The sequence below is a fragment of the Phocoena phocoena genome, chromosome 2, assembly GCF_963924675.1.
Source record: "Phocoena phocoena chromosome 2, mPhoPho1.1, whole genome shotgun sequence".
Classification (NCBI taxonomy): Eukaryota; Metazoa; Chordata; class Mammalia; order Artiodactyla; family Phocoenidae; genus Phocoena; species Phocoena phocoena.
The window spans coordinates 84,308,043-84,327,734 of record NC_089220.1 but is presented as its reverse complement, the minus strand read 5'-3'; the positions used below and the strand labels follow the sequence as shown (position 1 = coordinate 84,327,734).

General features: G+C 38.1%; 1 protein-coding gene across 1 annotated transcript in view; it reads left to right on the top strand.

Annotated features, from left to right (window-relative positions):
- Nucleotides 1-19,692, top strand: part of INO80 (INO80 complex ATPase subunit) — a 133,190-nt gene that overhangs the window by 36,137 nt on the left and 77,361 nt on the right. Inside the window, exons 7-14 of the mRNA XM_065871283.1 lie at nucleotides 352-566; nucleotides 9,274-9,327; nucleotides 10,946-11,149; nucleotides 13,828-14,023; nucleotides 14,913-14,980; nucleotides 16,071-16,280; nucleotides 16,762-16,842; nucleotides 17,715-17,810. Coding sequence (XP_065727355.1) covers nucleotides 352-566; nucleotides 9,274-9,327; nucleotides 10,946-11,149; nucleotides 13,828-14,023; nucleotides 14,913-14,980; nucleotides 16,071-16,280; nucleotides 16,762-16,842; nucleotides 17,715-17,810 — 1,124 coding nt within the window. The remainder of the gene's footprint in view (nucleotides 1-351; nucleotides 567-9,273; nucleotides 9,328-10,945; nucleotides 11,150-13,827; nucleotides 14,024-14,912; nucleotides 14,981-16,070; nucleotides 16,281-16,761; nucleotides 16,843-17,714; nucleotides 17,811-19,692) is intronic.

Genomic DNA, 19,692 nt, shown 5'->3' with positions numbered 1-19,692 from the left:
ACCTTACATTGCTACCAAGTAGGAAAGTTTCCTTCCTCTGATCATGACTTGAGTTCATGATACTTCATAAGCCTCCTTTCCTATTGTTGGGTTCAAAAGAAATACAGTTCTTAGGTTCTCTTCTATTTCTCTTTCATGTAAACAGAGGGAGTATCCAGTGTTCTTTTTTGAGGTAGTGTTAGCTTCTTCTTGGAATATTCATGGACCTGAATAGATAAAAGGAAAAACATTGCCAGTCTCAGTGGAATGAGAAAAGAACCTTGATTTTTCTTCAAGTGATGAGGTTGTTTTGTGACTTTCTCCTGTGGAAGGGAAGAAATGCAACCTTCTGAGAGTCTGTTTCCTTTGCAGCTAAGTTGAAAAAAGTGAAGAAAAAAAGGCGAAGAGATGAAGAACTTTCCTCTGAAGAATCCCCTCGTCGCCACCACCACCAGACCAAAGTCTTTGCCAAGTTCTCTCATGATGCACCTCCTCCTGGCACCAAGAAGAAGCACTTATCCATTGAGCAGCTCAATGCCCGTCGCAGGAAAGTATGGCTCAGCATTGTGAAAAAGGAACTACCAAAGGTAAGTGAGTGCCTCCAGATAGAATGTTTTCTCTGCCTGCCCTCCAGAGAGAAGCTGTGAGAGGTAGATACCTTCACACGGTTCAGAAAGAAAACTAATCTTTTGGAATTAGGAAAATCCTGAATAATACTCTGTTCAGTTAACTGATTTTCTAGAATTTGATCAAAATACATGAGATAATTGTTGTGTTATGCTCCTGGGCCAAAAAAATGGAGGGAAACCTCTTTGAGGAATGCAGTTTTCTTACATAAAGAAATAGAAATTTGACAGCAAATTGATAGGTCATAATGCAGGAAATTAAAATAAAATGATGGATGTGTGTTTCTTAGACTTTATAAACATTTGGATGTTACTGAATAATCACAGGTATTAGAAGAAAATGTGAATGACTTAGGAAAAACATATAAGCATTCATTTTGCTCTTTTAATTTGCTTGAATGTTTTGATATACTAATTTCAAACTTAAAAGTTGCAGGAATAATGTCTGTATACCCTATTTATTTATTTATTTGTTTATTTATTGCTGTGTCAGGTCTTAGTTGCAGCATGCGGAATCTTTGTTGTGGTGTGCAGGCTCCTCTCTAGTTGTGGCGTGCAGGCTCCAGAGTGCGTGGGCTCTGTAGTTGCTGCACGCGGGCTCTCTAGTCGTGGTGTGTGGGCTTAGTTGCCCCGAGGCATGTGGTATCTTAGTTCCCCAATCACCGGGGATCGTACCAGCGTCCCTGCTTTGCAAGACCAGTTCTTAACCACTGGACCACCAAGTCCCCTTATACTGTTTACTTAGATTCACCAGTGGTTTGCATTTTACCCAGTTAATTGCTTCATTATAAATTGAGTGCAATCTTAATAGACATATGAACAGGATATTTTATGAATTTAGAGAAGATGATTCTAAACTCAATGTGGAAAAAGTCAGTATGCGAGAATTGCTAGGGAAACAGTAAAAAAAGCCTTCCCAAACATTAAAACATACTATAAAATCTCCACAATTAGAACAGTTTGGTACTGATACATGAATGGGCAGATAGACCAGTAGTACCTTTAATAAATGGTGTTGGGACAACTAGATAGCCATTTTGTAAAAGATAAAATTAGGTCTGTATCTCACACATATACTCCAAATGGATTTGGCATCTCAGTGTAAAAAAAAGAAATCATACAAATATTAGAATAAAACGACTGCATTTCTATCTAACGTTTGTGTAGGAAAAGAGTTTCTAACTATGATTCAACATCCAGAGGTAATAAAAAAAATACTCTTAAATTTGGCCACATAAAAATAAATTTTTGCATGACAAAAGACAACTGACAGGGGCTTCCCTGGTGGCGCAGTGGTTGAGAGTCTGCCTGCCGATGCAGGGGACACGGGTTCGTGCCCCGGTCTGGGAAGATCCCACGTGCCGCAGAGCGGCTGGGCCCGTGAGCCATGGCTGCTGAGCCTGCGCGTCCGGAGCCTGTGCTCCGCAACGGGAGAGGCCACAACAGTGAGAGGCCCGCATACCGCAAAAAAAAAAAAAAAAAAAAGACAACTGACAAACTGGGAGATATTAATTTTTAAAATTTATTTTTGGCTGTGTTGGGTCTTTGCTGCTGCATGCGGGCTTTCTCTAGTTGCAGCGAGCGGGGGCTACTCTTTGTTGCGGTGTGTGGGCTTCTCGTTTTGCAGAGCACAGGCTCTAGGTGTGCGGGCTTCAGTAGTTGTGGCACACAGGCTTAGTTGCTCTGCTGCATGTGGGATCTTCCCGTACCAGGGCTTGAACCCATGTCTCTGGCATTGGCAGGCGTATTCTTAACCACTGCGCCACCAGGGAAGTCTGCGTTATTTACATTACTACAGTCAAAGGGCTGTTACCTCTAATAATATGGAAAGAACTATTAAAAATTGAGGGACAGGGACTTCCCTGGTGGTCCAGTGGGTAAGACTCTGTGCTCCCAATGCAGGGGACTTGGGTTCGATCCCTGGTCGGGGAACTAGATATGCCACAATTAAGAATTCACATGCCGCAACTAAGAAGCCCACATGCCGCAACTAAAGACCCCACATGCCACAACTAAACATGCCACAACGAAGATCCTGCATGCCTCAACTAAGACCCAGTGCAGCCAAAATAAATAAATATTAAAAAAAAAATGGAGGGACAAATGACCACAGATTCAGTAGACAAATGGGAAAATGTCAGGAATAGACAGTTAGCAAAGAAAGATATAAAAATGGCTCTAAAACATATTAAAAAGGTTCAAAGTCTCTCATAATTGGGGTAATACAAATTAAAATAACACTTAGACACTATTTGTCACCTATCACACTGGCAAAAATTTAAAAATATGACAACACATTCTGTTAAGGAGCCTGTGGGGAAGCAGGTGCTCTCATAAATTACTGATAGGAATACAAATTAGGACTGTGTTGCAGGGAAAGTTGGCAACACCTAGCAATCTACAGATGCACTTACCTTTAAAATCAGCACTACCAGTTCTAGGAATCTACCTTAAAGCTAAAGCAACCATACATGAATACATGTAAACAAAGTTATTCATTGTAGCATTATGTGTAATTGCAAAATAACAGAAACAATCTAAATGTTCATACATGGGGCTTGAATTAAATCGATGGTAGATCTATCCAGTGGATTATTATACTGCTGTTAAAAATAAAGAATGAAGAAGACCTCCCTGAACTGATATGAAGTAATTTCGAGGACATACAGTTAAGTGAAAGAGGCAAAACACAAAAAAGTAAGTATACCCTTCATGTAAGAATAAAGGGAATACAAGAAAGTACACAAATATCTGCTCATTCGTTCAAAAGAAATTCAAGAAGGATGAACCAGAAATTAAAGTGATTGATTCCTTATAGAGGGCAAGTGGGAAAAGGGTGGAAAGGAGGGAAGGAATGGGAACAGGGTAGCAAGGATGAGGAGGAAGGAGTCTTTGAGTATATTTTGTATGAGGCTGACTTTTAGAACCCTAGTAATGTTTCACAGATTTCTGATATACCTCCAGTATTAAGCCAACTAGGATGTGGGTGGAGAGGGAGGTTGGGGGGATGTGTGGTCAAAATGGAATAAAAGTAGGAACAAATGAACTTAACTGTATTAGAAATGAGTAACATGATCAAGTTGCAGGGAGTGGGGAAGAAAGAACTCAGATTCTAAGTAACTGAGGAGAACATTATTTTGATTGGCTATGTAAGGCTAAAGACTGATGGAACTATGCGTAAATGCCATGATTGACATAGTAAAAGTGTTTCTCATAGGGGAATGAATAGGTTAGCAATTTTGAAACTACTTTATGTGTATACTAGGATTGAACAAATAAGTAAATACATTGTAGATGAGCCAGTTTCTCACTGCTGGAGAAAGAAGTTATAAGTAAGGAGAAGGGGAAAGCTAAAATGAAGCCCATGAAGTTTGACTGGGATCAGAGGTATCAGTATAAATTCATGGTTTCATATATATATACACACATACAGATAGATAACTGAAATATACTTGGGTGTGTATGCATGGATTAGCATGTATATGTATATTTTTTCTGGTTCTGTTTGCTGAGAGGGCCTAGAAGCAGTGACACCCTAGTAACAATGAAGATACCTGGCAACCAGGTCGTGATTTCTTACTTACTTATTTATTTGTTTTTGGTTGTGTTGCATCTTCATTGCTGCGAGCGGGCTTTCTCTAGTTGCAGAGAGCGGGGGCTACTCTTCGTCACGGTGCGCGGGCTTCTCATTGCAGTGGCTTCTCTTGTAACGGAGCTCGGGCTCTAGGTGCGCGGGCTTCAGTAGTTGTGGCACACGGGTTTAGTTGCTCTGTGGCACGTGGGATCTTCCCAGACCAGGGATCGAACCCATGTCACCTGCATTGGCAGGCGGATTTTTAACCACTGCACCACCAGGGAAGTCCCTGGGTCTTGATGTCTAAACAACTTTTATTCTCTAATAAGAGGAACCAAGGCTCCTTGAAGAAGTACTTTATTCCAGAACTCAGCAGGGAAAATACAAAATGAACCTTGGGGAATTTTCTGGCGGTCCAGTGGTTAGGACTTCGTGCTTTCACTGCCGGGGCCCGGGTTCAACCCCTGGTCAGGGAACTAAGATCCCGCAAGCCGTGCAGGGCAGCCAAAGACAAAATGAAAAACATTTTTAAGTGGTGCCAGAAAGTAAAGAAGTTCTGAAGAAAGATCGGGGGGAGGTGGGGCTTGTCAAAAGAACACAGGAGCCAACCTGAAGGAGCGCCTCATGGCCAAAGTTAGAATAATTTGAGCAACAAAATAAATAAGAATAATACTGGATTTTGACCCATAGAATAAAAGAAATATTTGTCAGTCCATACTGTTATAAGTAAATACTTGAATAGACAAAGTGTAGAAGGAACAACTCTTCCTTTCAGTAGGAATTCCAATTAGAAAGTGTAGAAGGAAATAAAATGATCTTTATGCAAATACCACAGTAATAATTGTTGCAGACTACATCCATTTATGAATGCTAAAATTAGAGGGCAAAAGGTAGAGGAGAAACAGAAGTTGCATAGCTTCAAAACTGGCAGAGTGGACCTTAACCAAATGATCAAAGTAAACATCACTAGTAATATAAATTTTGATATCATGAACTCCTTGATGTGATGCACTGAGAGGAGCACATTATCAAAACATCATTTCTCTGGTATTCTTGCCATAGTAAATGATGTCATTCCCATCATGAGGAAACAGCGGAAAACCACACATTTTGGGACACTTTACAGAATAACTGATCGGTGCTTTTCAAAAGTGTCAAGGACGTGAAAGAGAAGGATTGAGGAAATGTTACATACAGGAAGAGATTAAGGAGAAGAACAACTAAATGAACACATTGTGAGATCCTGTGTAGGATCCTGGAACAGTGAAAGGATATTAGTGGAAAAGTTGTTGACATTCAAATAAGATCTATATATAATTTGGTTAATACTTTACTGGTGTTAATTTCCTTGCTATTTTTTTTTTGATTCGTAAGTGTCAAGAAGCATCACTTTTTATTTATTATTTTTTAAAGGGAACTTTAATTAATTTATTTCTTTTTGGCTGCATTGGCTCTTCGTTGCTGCATGGGCTTTCTTTAGTTGTGGTGAGTGGGGGCTACTCTGTTGAAGTGCGTGGGCTTCTCATTGCGGTAGATTCTCTTGTGGCAGAGCATGGGCTCTAGGCACATGGGCTTCAGTAGTTATGGCGTGCGGGCTTCAGTAGATGTGGCTCACGGGCTTCAGTAGTTGTGGCTCATGGGCTCTAGAGGGCAGTTAATTTCCTTTCTTAATAATTGCACTATGGTTATATAAGTTGCTAAAATTAGGGAAAGCGTGGGTGGGGAGTAGTAAGGGAACTCTACTATTTTTTGCATGTTTTCCATAACTCTAAAGTTAGTTCAGTTTCCTCACACCGTATACAAAAATAAACTCAAACTGGATTAAAGACCTGAGAAGATCTGATAAGATCTGAAACCATGAAACTCCTGGAAGAAAACATAGGCAGAACAACCTTTGACATAAGTTGTAGCAGTATTTCTTTGGATCTGTTTCTTGAGGCAAAAGAAGAAATAAAAGCAAAAGTAAACAAATGGGACCTAGTTAAATGTAAAAGGTTTTGCCCAGCAAGGAAAACCATTGACAGAACAAAAAGATAATGTATAGAATGAGAGAAGATATTTGCAAACAGTATGACTGGCAAAGGATTAATATCCGAAATATATAAACAGCTCATACAACTCAGTATCAAAAAAGCAACCTAATCAGAAAATGGCCAGAAGACTTGAATAGACACTTTTCCAAAGAAGTCATGTAGATGGTTAACAGGTACATGAAAAGATACTCAACATTGCTAATCATCAGAGAAATGCAAATCAAAACAAAAATGAGATAATGGCTGTTAATCAAAAGGACCACAAATAACAAATGTTGGAGAGGATGTGGGGAAGAAGGAACCCTAGCACACTGTTGGTGGGAATGTAATTTGGTATGGAGGTCCCTCAGAAAACTAAAAATAGAATGGTAGTTCCAACTAGAGAAAGCCCGCACACAGCAACAAAGACCCAGCACAGCCAAAAAAATAGATAAATAAATAAATTAACTAAAAATTTAAAAAAAGAAAAAATATGGCAAGAATAATGCAAGGAACTGCCATGTATCTTTTACTTGTATTTAGCACCTGTTTGCCTCATTTGCTTTTGCCATATAAATGCATACTTTTTCCCTCACTCACTTTAAGGGTTAGTTTGAGATTTTGTGCTAAATTTACTCCTAATAGTTGTGTGTTTCCGAAGAAAAAGGAAATCATCTAGTGCATAACCACAGTGCAATATTAAAAATTATTATCTGACCCATAGGTTTTCATATTTCATCACTTGTTTCAATAATGTCCTTTATAGCACTTTCCCCACCCGTGAATCAATCTAGGACTACATGTTGCATTTAATTGTCATGTCTCATTAATCTCCTTTATTCTGAAACAATTCCTTAGCCTTCATCTTTCCTGACATTGTTATTTTGAAGAGTATATCATTTTGTAGAATATTTTTGAATTTGGGTTTGTGTGATGTTTCCTTGGGATTAGATTTGAATTATGCATTTTTGGCAATATTACTAGAGAGTGATATGTTCTTGACATATCTCATCAAGAGGCACTTGACACATCTGTCCCTATATTGTGATATTAGCTTTGATCCCTTAGTATGATGGTGCCTCTGCATTGTGCAATTACTTCCCCTCCCTCCATTGCAATTAATAAATATTTCTGGAGAGAGAGTATATGTTTGAGCATTCTTTTTTTTTAATTGAGATATAGTTGATTTATATTAGCTTCAGGTATACAGCATAGTGATTCAGAATTTTTATACATTATACTCCATTTAAAGTTATTATAAAATATTGGCTAAGTTCTCTGTGCTATACAATATATCCTTGTTGCTTATTTATTTATTTATGTATTTATTTATTTATTTTTTATACATAGTAGTTTGTACCTGTTAATCCCATACCTCTATCTTGTTCCCTCTCTTCCTTCTTCCCGCTAGTAACCACTCGTTTGTTCTCTATATCTATGAGACAGTTTCTGGTTTGTTATATTCATTTGTTTTATTTCTTAGATTGTACATGTAAGTGATAACATACAGTATTTGTCTTTCTCTGACTTATTTCACTAAACATAATACCCTCTAGGTCCATCCATGTTGTTGCAAATGGCAGAATTTCATTCTTTTTTATGGCTGAGTAATATTACTGTGTGTGTGTGTGTGTGTGTGTGTGTGTGTGTGTGTGTGTGTATCACATCTTCTTTATTCATTCTTCTGTTGTTGGACCCTTAGGTTGCTTCCATATCTTGGCTCTTGTAAATAGTGCTACTGTGAACATTGGGGTGCGTGTATCTTTTTGACTTAGTGTTTTCGTTTTCTTTGGATTCCCAGGGGTGGAATTGCTGGACGATATGGTAGTTCTGTTTTTAGTTTTTTGAGGGCCCTCCATACTGTTTTCCATAGTGGCTGTACCAATTTACATTCCCACCAGCAGTGTGCTAGGGTTCCCTTTCTCCATATCCTCTCCAACATTTATTTGTGGTCCTCTTGATGGTCGCCATTCTGACAGGTGTGAGGTGATATCTCATTTTTATTTTGACTGAATTTCTGTGATAATTAGTGATGTTGAGCACCTTTCATGTGCCTGTTGACTTTGTATGAACATTTGTGATGGGAAAAGTTACAGAAAAATTTGTTTCATACTTGAAGAGGCTTCAGATGATGCCCTCTGATGATAAGGAATTCAGTGGGAATATTTGAGATTTTTATCTTTAAAGTGGCAATAGTTGCTTTAGAATTAGAGAAAGTTTTTGTTAAAAGCTGTAAAAATTCCCTTAATCAGACAGTCTGAGGTGGGATTATTATAGAAATGGCTTTCAGGCCCTTTGTATAACTTCGCACCCATTGTTTCTTTACAGTCTGGGGGAGATCGCTTTAATAGTCAGAGAGCCACTCAGCTCTGCCTCTTCTTTCCCACATCAAATAAATGGACCATCATGGTTAAAATCAGGTTTCTTTATTGAAGCTAGTTTTTTTTTAACTGAAGTGGTAGACATAATAAGCAGCTTGAGACTTGGTTGTGGGCTGCTGAGTCATATTGTGTTAGGTCTGCCTTGGAATTTTTGTTGAAGAAGATGAGGTCAGGTGGTGGTAAAAATTAAGTAATAGTGGCAGTGGGTTTGCCTTGGCTGGAGGTAGGGCTAGAATCACAAACTAAGAAGCTAGTTTACCTTTCTCCTAATGATTTTTGTATCTGAGTGCCCTGCTCTCTCAGCTTCTTTGCATATTGGCCCTAGAAAGCAGTGTTCTAATCAGGGTGGTGCTAGGATTAGGGTATGTTGTTACATTTTCCTAGTTCACTTCAAGCCTTAAATATAGCTTAAATTCTTTCCAGAAGGATACAGAAGACTCAATTTAAGGCAGATACAACACCAGTTTATTTTTTTTAATGAGGCTTTAGGAGCTTTATGTGTGGTTCTGAGTTGGTACATTTGGGTGATTCTTAGAAGTAATATATTTTATTTTAATTGAAAGAAGTGATGTATTTTGACTACGCTTGGTTTGGCATTTTATTTTTTAATCTTTGAGGAGATCAGTAAAGTACGGTGCCAGTCTACACAATCATATTTCAAAAAAGAATCCTAAATGAAGTATTGTTTTTAACTATTTTAGGCCAACAAGCAGAAAGCTTCAGCTCGTAACCTGTTTCTCACCAATAGCCGCAAGGTACGATTATATTTCCCATTTTATGTTTTGCTGGAATGTGTTCTTATTATTTAGATCTGTGGTTGCTGCTCTTGTCTCTTGTGACCTGTTGATACTTAATCTAATAGTACTTACGAGAGTTTCTAAATGTTCTCAATCTATTTTCTTTTAACATCTTTATTGGAGTATAATTGCTTTACAATGTTGTGTCAGCTTCTGCAGTATAACAAAGTGAATCAGCTCTATGTATACATATATCCCCATATCTCCTCCCTCTTGCGTCTCCTCCCACCCTCCTTAGCCCACCCCCTAGGTGGTCACAAAGCACCGAACTGATCTCCCTGTGCGATGGGGCTGCTTCCCACTAGCTATCTATTTTATGTTTGGTAGTGTATATATGTCAGTGCTACTGTCTCACTTCGTCCTGGCTTACCTTTCCCCCACCCCGTGTCCTCAAGTCCATTTTCTACGTCTGTGTCTTTTTCTTTTTTTAAAAAAAATCTTTATTAGAGTATAATTGCTTTACAATGGTGTGTCAGTTTCTGCTTTATAACAAAGTGAATCAGGTATACATATAGTATATGTCCCCATATCTCTTCCCTCTTGCATCTCCCTCCCTCACACCCTCGCTATCCCACCCCTCTAGGTGGTGACGTCTGCGTCTTTAGCTCTGTCCTGCCCCTAGGTTCGTTAGAACCTTTTTTTTTAGATTCCATATATATGTGTTAGCATACGGTATTTGTTTCTCTCTTTCTGACTTACTTCACTCTGTATGACAGGCTCTAGGTCCATCCACCTCACTACAAATAACTCAGTTCCGTTTCTTTTTCAATCTATTTTAAAAATAAAATTGCTCTTCCTCGCATTTCTGGTTTTCAAATTTTTGGGGGTAAGACCATAGCCAACTGCTAATTCCTTGGGCAAATCATGCTGTCATCCTGTGCTCAGTCTCTTCATCTAAGAAATGATGGTATTAATACTTTCCCTTAGAGGGAATTAATGCAACTTTCTTTGGGTATTGTGAGAATTAGATGAGGTAACCTTACTAGTTGTGTTTCCCTGGGCTAGTCACTCATCCTCATTTCCTCATCTATATATAAAATATCAACTTCATTGGGTTTTTGTGGAGAATGAATTAGTTTAATATATGTTAAGCTTAGAATGGTGCCTAGCATATAATAAACACTGACAGCTATTATTATTATTAAAAAAATTTTTTTGGCCATGCCACACGGCTTGTGGGATTTTAGTTCCCCAACCAAGGATTGAACCCCCGGGCCCTTAGCAGTGAGTGTGCAGAGTCCTAACCACTAGACCGCCAGGGAATTCCCAAAAGCTTTTATTATTAATGTGTATGATAATATTTCAAAACTTCCCAGAACATCTTAGGTTATTATACTTTTTTTTCATCTTCTAAGGCAATGTGTCTGTAGATATCTCATCCCTGATATTACTTTGTGGTCTGGGACTGGCTCACAGGACTGTATAGAGATGTTAATCAGATTAGGGAGAAAGAGATGTGGCCATAGGAGGACTATATGCCCTGAACAGGTTGAGGGATGGTGTGGTTTAGAGTCCAGGGAGAACTGGCTCTGGTGTTGGTCCTCCTCCAATGTGATAACATTGTTGTCACTTGCAGCTCGCCCACCAATGCATGAAGGAGGTGCGTCGAGCTGCCTTGCAGGCCCAGAAAAACTGTAAGGAGACCTTACCTCGTGCTCGCCGCCTCACCAAGGAAATGCTTCTGTACTGGAAGAAGTATGAGAAGGTGGAGAAGGAACACCGCAAACGTGCAGAGAAGGAAGCCTTGGAGCAACGGAAGTTGGATGAAGAAATGCGGGAGGTAGGGCAATAGCATGAAATTTTGAAAACCATAATTGCTGCAGCCATATTAAGAGATTGGTTAGCATTTCATAAGTTATTAATCTAACCAATGAAATGGTTGAAAACATATTTTAAGACATAACTTTGAGTATAGTGATTTTAGTCCAGTAAATCAGTTCTGCTTTTATTCTTTTAGTAAGGCTCTCTCCCTGGCCTTCACCCCTCTTCTGTGCTCACTTTCTCTCTTCTTTTTTTTTTTTTTTTTTTTTAATTTTATTTATTTTTGGCTGTGTTGGGTCTTCGTTGCTGAACGTGGGCTTTCTCTAGTTGCGGCAAGTGGGGGCCACTCTTCGTTGCGGTGTGTGGGCTTCTCATTGCAGTGGCTTCTCTTGTTGCAGAGCACGGGCTCTAGGCGTGCGAGCTTCAGTAGTTGTGGCTCACGGGCTTTGTTGCTCCGCAGCATGTGGGATCTTCCCAGACCAGGACTTGAACGTGTGTCCCCTGCATTGGCAGGCGGATTCGTAACCACTGCGCCACCAGGGAAGTCCCCGTTTCCTCTATTCTTTGTAGCCTTATTCTTTTGAATATTTCTGGAGGACACCCTTCCCCAGCCTTCCCCCACAAAAAAAGAAAAGGAATGAAAGAAAAAGAAAACAGCTTAGAGCTTATCTGGGCTTGGTTCCAGATGCTGGCTGTAATTTCGATTTGTTGGAAGGTGAGGGCTGGTTGCCAAATTTAGGGCCAGATAGGGACAATGGACAACTAGCTCAGTTTTCTGAGACACCTCCCCCCTCCCCACCTGCTGCTGCCTACTTTTCTGTTTTAACTTGCAGTCAGTTCTCTTGCTAAGCTTGATATCAGCTGAGAGTATTATTCAGGGAAGCAAGAGGAGAGATTAAGAGGACAGAGTTATTATGTTGCCATTGGTAAGCCCATTGGGATGAGTGGAAGGACAGTTGAGGTCTGGAGAAGGAAGGGAATCAGGATTGAATGTTTTCTTTTGGGTATAGGTAGTACTCCTGTCAAAGCAGAGCCATGGAGACTCTTTGGAGTTCTCTTCCCTCCTGTCTCATGCCTTTGAGCGGGAATATGGATTTTGCCCAGTTCTCTTAAGTCCCTGGGTGACTTGTTTCTTTGCCTGGAAGATAAACATATTATTGAGTTAGTAAACTTTTGATGCTAATGGAAATATTTGCTCACTGAGTTTAGAGGCATTTGAGTTAGTCACAGATCTTGAAGGTTTGAAACTGACTTGGCTTATGATCTAGGTTTGTGAGACATTCTCTCAGTTTTGTTGATAGCTAACTGATGAGGCTTTCATCTGTGATTATGTTGACTTATGTGTCTTTTTCTCTGAATTTTTGAATTAAGACATTTTTGATGTATCCTTGTTCCCTTAATTTGCCTTCTTCATTTAGGCACATAGTAGTTGACTTCCTTAAAGTTAAAGGAAATGTTACCTTTTATGGTTTAATTTAGAAAGGTTTTCTTTTAATTTTTGGCTGCACTGTGCCTCTTGCGGGATCTTAGTTTCCCCACCAGGGAATGAACCCGTGCCCCCTGCAGTGGAAGCATGGAGTCTCAACCACTGGACCACCAGGGAAGTTCCTAGAAAGGTTTTCTTGACAGTACTTTAGCTTTAGAACATGAACATCTGTATCCTTTATGAAAATAAATCAGTTTTCTCTCAAACTCTCAGATTTTTTTTTTCTAATCTGAATTTGGCTAAAGTGTTATAAAACCTTAAGGAAAAAGTCTAGTTTTGCGTAGCATACTTTGGGACTTATGTCCTTCCTGGCCATGTTCCTTATTTTATTGTTGTTTTTCTTTTGTGGAGGTGGATCAAGGATAAATCAAGTATACTTCATATGAATTTTATTATAAAATAGTTCATGCAGAATAATGATTCTTTGATTTGGTACTTATTGTGTATGCTGCTATTTCATATAATTCAGTCTTTTGAATCATTTGCTTACTCATTTTATTGTTTATCTTGAAGAATGATTTTTACTGACAATGATTATTTTTCTTACTAGGTTATTTCAGAGGCACTTTGAATTTAGCTTTCTCATATTTTAAAAAAAGGTATATGTGCTTGTGATTTTGTATTTGGTCTATATTCATGTTTTATAGCTATCATTATCCCAGATGAACAGTAGGCTGTTTTGGGGAGCATTTTCTTTTTTTCATGGGCTTCTTATTCTCTCAATACTTCCTGCATTGACTTTCAGAATAATTTATAGCTCTTTGTCACTTATTTTGCGTTTCGGTGTTAAAGAAGAGTTTTGGACACATTTATGTTTTTAAAAATAATAAAGCTGTACACGTGTATTTATCACCCAAGTTATTAAGTAAAGCATGTTGTTTGAATTTAGTTGGTATCTCAGTGCCATTAAAGAAAAGTAATACAGTAAAGAAATAAGCATTTTAGACAGAAGCCTAGTGGAAAAAAGATTTTATTTTGTAAAGGAGAGCAAAACATAGGTTATTATTTGGCTATAAATGAAGATTATTCCTTGCTTTTAGTACCACTGACTTAGTTATAATAAAATTTGTTCATTAACAATTTTTACCTTTCTAAAGGTAAATACTTTGTAAAGGAATTGTTTGCAAACTATGTATAGTGAATTCTGTTGACTACCCTTGTATGTGATTGGTGATTTGACTCTTTTCACTTTCATCGTTTTTCCCCTTTAGGCCAAGAGGCAGCAGCGAAAACTGAACTTCCTCATCACCCAGACAGAGTTGTATGCCCATTTCATGAGTCGCAAACGAGACATGGGTCACGATGGGATCCAGGAAGAAATCTTAAGGAAACTGGAAGATAGTTCTACACAGAGACAAATTGACATTGGCGGAGGGGTGGTAGTTAACATCACACAGGAGGATTATGGTGAGTCCTGAATCAGGAATAGGAGGAAGGAGATACCCAAAATTTTTTCATATCTCAGGTTATACTCATCATTAATTCTTGCAAGTTTTGTCTTGATCAATAGGTAATATTGATCAAAAGGGGGATTTATTTTATTGGAGTAGGGGAAGTGTGAATGTTTGTATAAAATAAGCATATAAAAAACTTTTATTAAAGAATTTGAAAAGGAGAGGGTGTGGTTATATGATCTTGCAAATTTGGGAATATTTTGTGTGTTGATTTGTTCGTAGAAATAAAAGGTATTGTATCAGAAGAATTCAGTGAACATATCTAATTAGAGAAAATCATCTCTCACGTAACAGGATTCTTGATGATGTGAGTAAAGCATGAGAAGAGACTGTTTTGGTATTTTTGTGACCACACAGAGAGGGAGGAATTGGGGTAAAATTTGAGAGGAAGTTCACAGAGAATAGTGGTCAAGATCATGTTGAGTAAGAATAAGAGAAAATGAGAGTGCTTCAGATTATGTTGGGATTTACACAGTCTCTGTTTCTTCTTTTGGAATCACCTGGTATAAATATATTACAATTTTGAATCCTCATTGTCTTGCTTTTCCCGGCATCAGCATTGCTTCGTGCAAGAAACGCAGGATTGGGAGACTGGGGCTCAGTCTCCTCGTGGCTTTTGTGAGCTGGCTTTGGCTCCTAGAGACCATGGCAGCCCTCTGCCTCCATTGCCACTTCCAGGTCCTTACCTCTGTCGAGTAATTTGGGCCTTTCTTCTCCCTCACCCTGTGAACTTAGGGATAAATAGAATGTTGGCGTCGGGGATCCACATATGGTAGTATAAATTGCATCCTTAAAGGAGATCAGTTAATGAGGTGTTATAATCTACACCTTTCCCTTTTCAGATAGTAACCATTTCAAAGCCCAGGCCCTGAAGAATGCTGAAAATGCTTACCATATTCATCAGGCTCGGGTGAGTCTTAAAAATGAAATGTTGGGCCCTGGAAATACAACTTTTTACTTAGGTGGTCTTCCTTTAATCTTAATCATATTTTCAGTTAAAAACATTAATGGATGTGTACATGTGTATGTGACTGCATTGGGGGTGTGTGTGTCTCTATTTACTTTAGAGTAATAGAGGAATACCTGAGGAAAGATGGGAAACGAGCATTTACTTGTCTGAGCTTTAAGAATGTGTTGATTGACGCTAAGACAGTTTGTCTATTTTTTTTCTTCTGTCCTCCCTGGTAATCATGGGTAATACAGAATGAAGTGCATCATGGTTGTTTAGTGAAAAAGTCCACACTGTTGCATGTTAAGAAAGTTATATCATGTGTTAAAACTGCTAAGTTAGCACTTTCTTTTACTTTAGTAATAACTTGCTTGTTCATGATATAGTGACATTTAATGAAATCAGAAAGAAACTGCAGTTAGATCAAATTAAGTAAGGAAAATACAGTTTAATATACTGCATAGGAGCCCCTGTGTAACTTTGACAGGGTCCAAGTCAAGGATAGAGACAAACTCAACCTATTCCTCACCAACCCCAACCAATCAAACAGGTTTTATATCAGATCTTTAATAAATTCATTGATGAAGCAAGTAATTGTGTAATATGGCTTAGTGCCTGTCTATCAGAAGTGTATTCTCAATATAATTGTTAAAATAATTTTAAAATATTAGTAATATACTTTACGCTTGACCCTTGAGTAACTCTGGGAGTTAGGGGTGCCGACCCACCCTGCAGTCAAAAATCTTTGTATAACTTTACAGTCAGCCCTCCATACCTATGGATCCACATCCACATATCCAACCAACCACAGGATCAAGTAGTACTCTTGCACATACTTAGTGAAAAAACTTCACATATCAGTTGACCCACACAGTTCAAACCCATGTTGTTCAAGAATCAAGTGTATTATGCTTACATGTAATATATTACATTATATTATCAGAAAGTTTGTTCCAACTAGCACAAGTTAGATATATTGGCATTATGAATTTTATTTGAATTTAATTATTTTCCTCTTATATATTTCTTCTAATATATTTTTATTTTCCAGACAAGGTCATTCGATGAAGATGCAAAAGAAAGTCGAGCAGCTGCCCTACGGGCAGCAAACAAGTCTGGCACTGGGTTTGGGGAGAGTTATAGCCTGGCAAACCCATCTATCCGGGCTGGTGAGGATATTCCACAGCCTACAATTTTTAATGGCAAATTAAAAGGTTATCAGCTGAAAGGCATGAATTGGTTGGCAAATCTCTATGAACAGGTAAATTTTAGAACTATTCATACCCACTCTGTTTTGTTATCTGTTTTCCTAAAGTCGTTGGTTCAGTGTATTGTGAAATGAGCACAAGATAATCTTTTAGATTTCATCCTTTTTAAAAAACTTTATCGTTTGACAAGAATCAGAAAGATATCTCTATATTTCTAACCTGGAGATTTTATTGGGGATTATTTGCATCATGTATAAAGTTTGTCTTAAGTAGTCTTAGTAATAAACCTGATTGCACTTGTACCTGGATTAGATTAGCTGAAAAACTGGCTTTGGTGTGTTTGTCTCATGATTCAGAGTTGTAGCTGTGGAATTGGCAAAAGGAATCATTACAGTAGTAATAGTGCTAAAGCTGGGTATCTCTAGTCACTTTCGTTTGAACAAGTCTGACATTTTGGATAGTTCTTTTTGACAGTAAGTTGAACCCTGTGTAATGCAATGTGAGAGGTGTTGACTATGTGTATTTTTTTTCCAGGGTATTAATGGCATTCTTGCCGATGAAATGGGACTTGGTAAGACAGTACAGAGCATTGCCCTCCTTGCCCATCTGGCTGAGGTGGGTAGATGCATGCAGTCTTTTCTTCTTCCTCTCTCTCCATCCTAGGGTCATTTTCTATTGAGAATCAGCCATTATCAAGCAGTACACTAGACTCTGTAGCATACCAAGACAGTAGGACTTGCTCCTTGCCTTCAAGGCCTTTACAGGGTGATACAGTGTGGTGAAACATTCTGGTTTTCAAGAAGACTAGGACAGTTTCTAAGCATGTGTGTTTTCATTCCCCATCTCCCACTTCTGTAGAGAACCACCATCGTAGTGGCAAAAACACTGTAGTTAGTTAGATCAAAAGACCTGGTTTCACATCTCAGCTCTGTGCTTACTAGCAGTGTAAACTTGGACAATTCACTTAGCCTCTTTTGACCTGACTTCACTTTAATTCTGTGAGGTTTAGTTTCCACTTCTGCAAAGTGGGGATACTATCTACCTTACAGGAAATTTATGAGAATTAAATGAGAAGAAATGCGTGAAAGCATTTTGAAAAATGCAGAAAACTCTATACCAATTAAATAATAGTAAAATAGTTGTGATCATCTAGTATAAGGAAAAGCAACACATACAAGTCAGTATGTCATAAGTGCTTTGTGAATGATATAAACTAAGACCTGTAAGGGCAGGTGGGGAGTAATTGCTTGGTTTTTTTTTCTCAAGGTGTGTGCGAGCAACTTCCTTGCCTGTGTTATTATTAACATAGAATATTATTTTTCTTGACATAGGATATTATCATTGAGTGTGCAGGTATGGGAGATACGAACCATTTCTCTTGTTGTAATGCATCTCCTATTCTTAAACTCCTCTTGTTGTTAATTATAATTTTGAATTAAATTTCTTCAGTTTTCCTGCAGTTGGTTGACCCAGTTTTTCTGTTTCAGAGAGAGAACATTTGGGGACCTTTCTTAATAATTTCACCTGCTTCTACACTTAACAATTGGCACCAGGAGTTTACTAGATTTGTTCCTAAATTTAAGGTAAAAATCAACAAAATTCTCTTGCTTTTTAAAATAAACTTTCTGATTCCTTTTTTGCTGCCTTACTTACTTAATTGCTCATAATAGCTTTTAATTTCTTGCATTTTTTTTTCAAAATAACCTTGCATACATTTCCTATCAAAGTTACTGATGGGAGCAGTAAGAGAGCATATTACATCCTTATGTTTTATGAGAAAGACAAAGTCCAGTTTGAGTGATTTGCTGCATTGATGACATGAATTGTAGCTCCTAGTGGTACTGCCATAATAGAAAATGTCTACCTTGCTGGCTTAATACAGGTTTTGATAAATCAAGGTACATATACTATAATATATGGCATTGTTGTCCACACTCCTCCCCCTTCAAATTTATTCATAGATTATCTATTTTCTTGACACTCCAAAGCCAGCTCTTCAGTCTTGGTCCAGATTATAATGTCTAAGGTAGATAATGTGAGAGTTGCATTTAACTAATTCAGAGGAAAAGAATTGAGATTTAGGTAGGATGTGATCAGCAGGGAAATATGCTGCATCAAGTATGGACAAGATTTAAATAGGGGTTTAATTATGCAGAGTTGTTGGGATGTAAGAAAGAATGGGTAGGATTTTTTATATTATTTGCAAGTAAAAAGAAGGAAATGAGTTAAATATTTGTTTTGTCCCTAAAGGAATATAATGATAATGAAGTTGCATGGTAAGGAGGATTTTTTGGAGATATGTATCGAGAGATATTGACATGATCTCTGATCTTGGGTCTCCATAATAATCATGGGTTCCATGCAATTTAAGAGGTCATGGGAGGTGTTTTTCTGGCTTATACTTCATAAGGAATAGGGACATGTCTGGGATATTCCACTTTGGGGCACCTTTGTGTCTGTGGCCCCACCTTTGCGGCTGAATTAATAGACTTAGGAACTGTTTACAAGGCACATTAGGTATATGGCTTTTAGCTTGGCTGACTCATTCTTAACTTTCTAAGGAGGTGAGATCGTTCTAAGGCAATTTATTGAATATTTTCTCTAGGGTTTTTTCTCACTGAATAAGGAGCCCCTCATCTTTTTTCTGCTTTCTTGTTGTTGTTATTGTCGTTTAGTACATGTCAAACAATTAGGAGCTTGAAAAATTGTCTTAAAATTTTCTTCCAAACCACTAAAGTTTTCAATATTTCCTTCACTGGCCGATAGATGGCAATGTAGTACTACTTACGTCATTGGTACCTCTCCTTTGACTTTATACCCATGCCTGAAACTGAGTTTCCATTTGCACGTGGAGTTTCCTTTTGAAGCTCTAGTCTAGGGGTCAGTAAAATATGGCCTGTGGGCCAATTGAAAGTGTACAATTCAGTAGTATTAAGTACATTTACAGTGTGGTACAATAATCACTGCTATTGTATTGCAGAATTTTATCATCATACCAAACAGAAATCTCCTTCCCATTAAGCAGTCACTCCCTATTTCACTTTCCCTCTTGCCCCTGGCTACCACAAATCTGCTTTATGTCTCTGTGGTTTGGTTATTCTGAATATTTTGTATACCTGGAATGTGGCCTTTTATGTCTGGCTGCTGCTTTTCACTTAGTAGGTTTTTCAAGGTTCATCATGTTGTAACATGTATCAGCACTTCATTCCTTTTATGACTGAATAATATTTCAGTCATAATATTATAACATAATATTATAGTGAATAATATTTCATTATTTGGGTATACTGTATTTTGTTTATCCATTCATCTGTTGATGGGTATTTTGGTTGTTCCTTTTGGCTATTGTTAATAGTGCTGCTATAAACATTCATGTACAGGTTTTTGTTTGAACACCTGTCCTGTTTTCAGTTCTTTTGGGTATAGACCTAGGAGTGGAATTGCTAAGTCACTTTATATTTAACT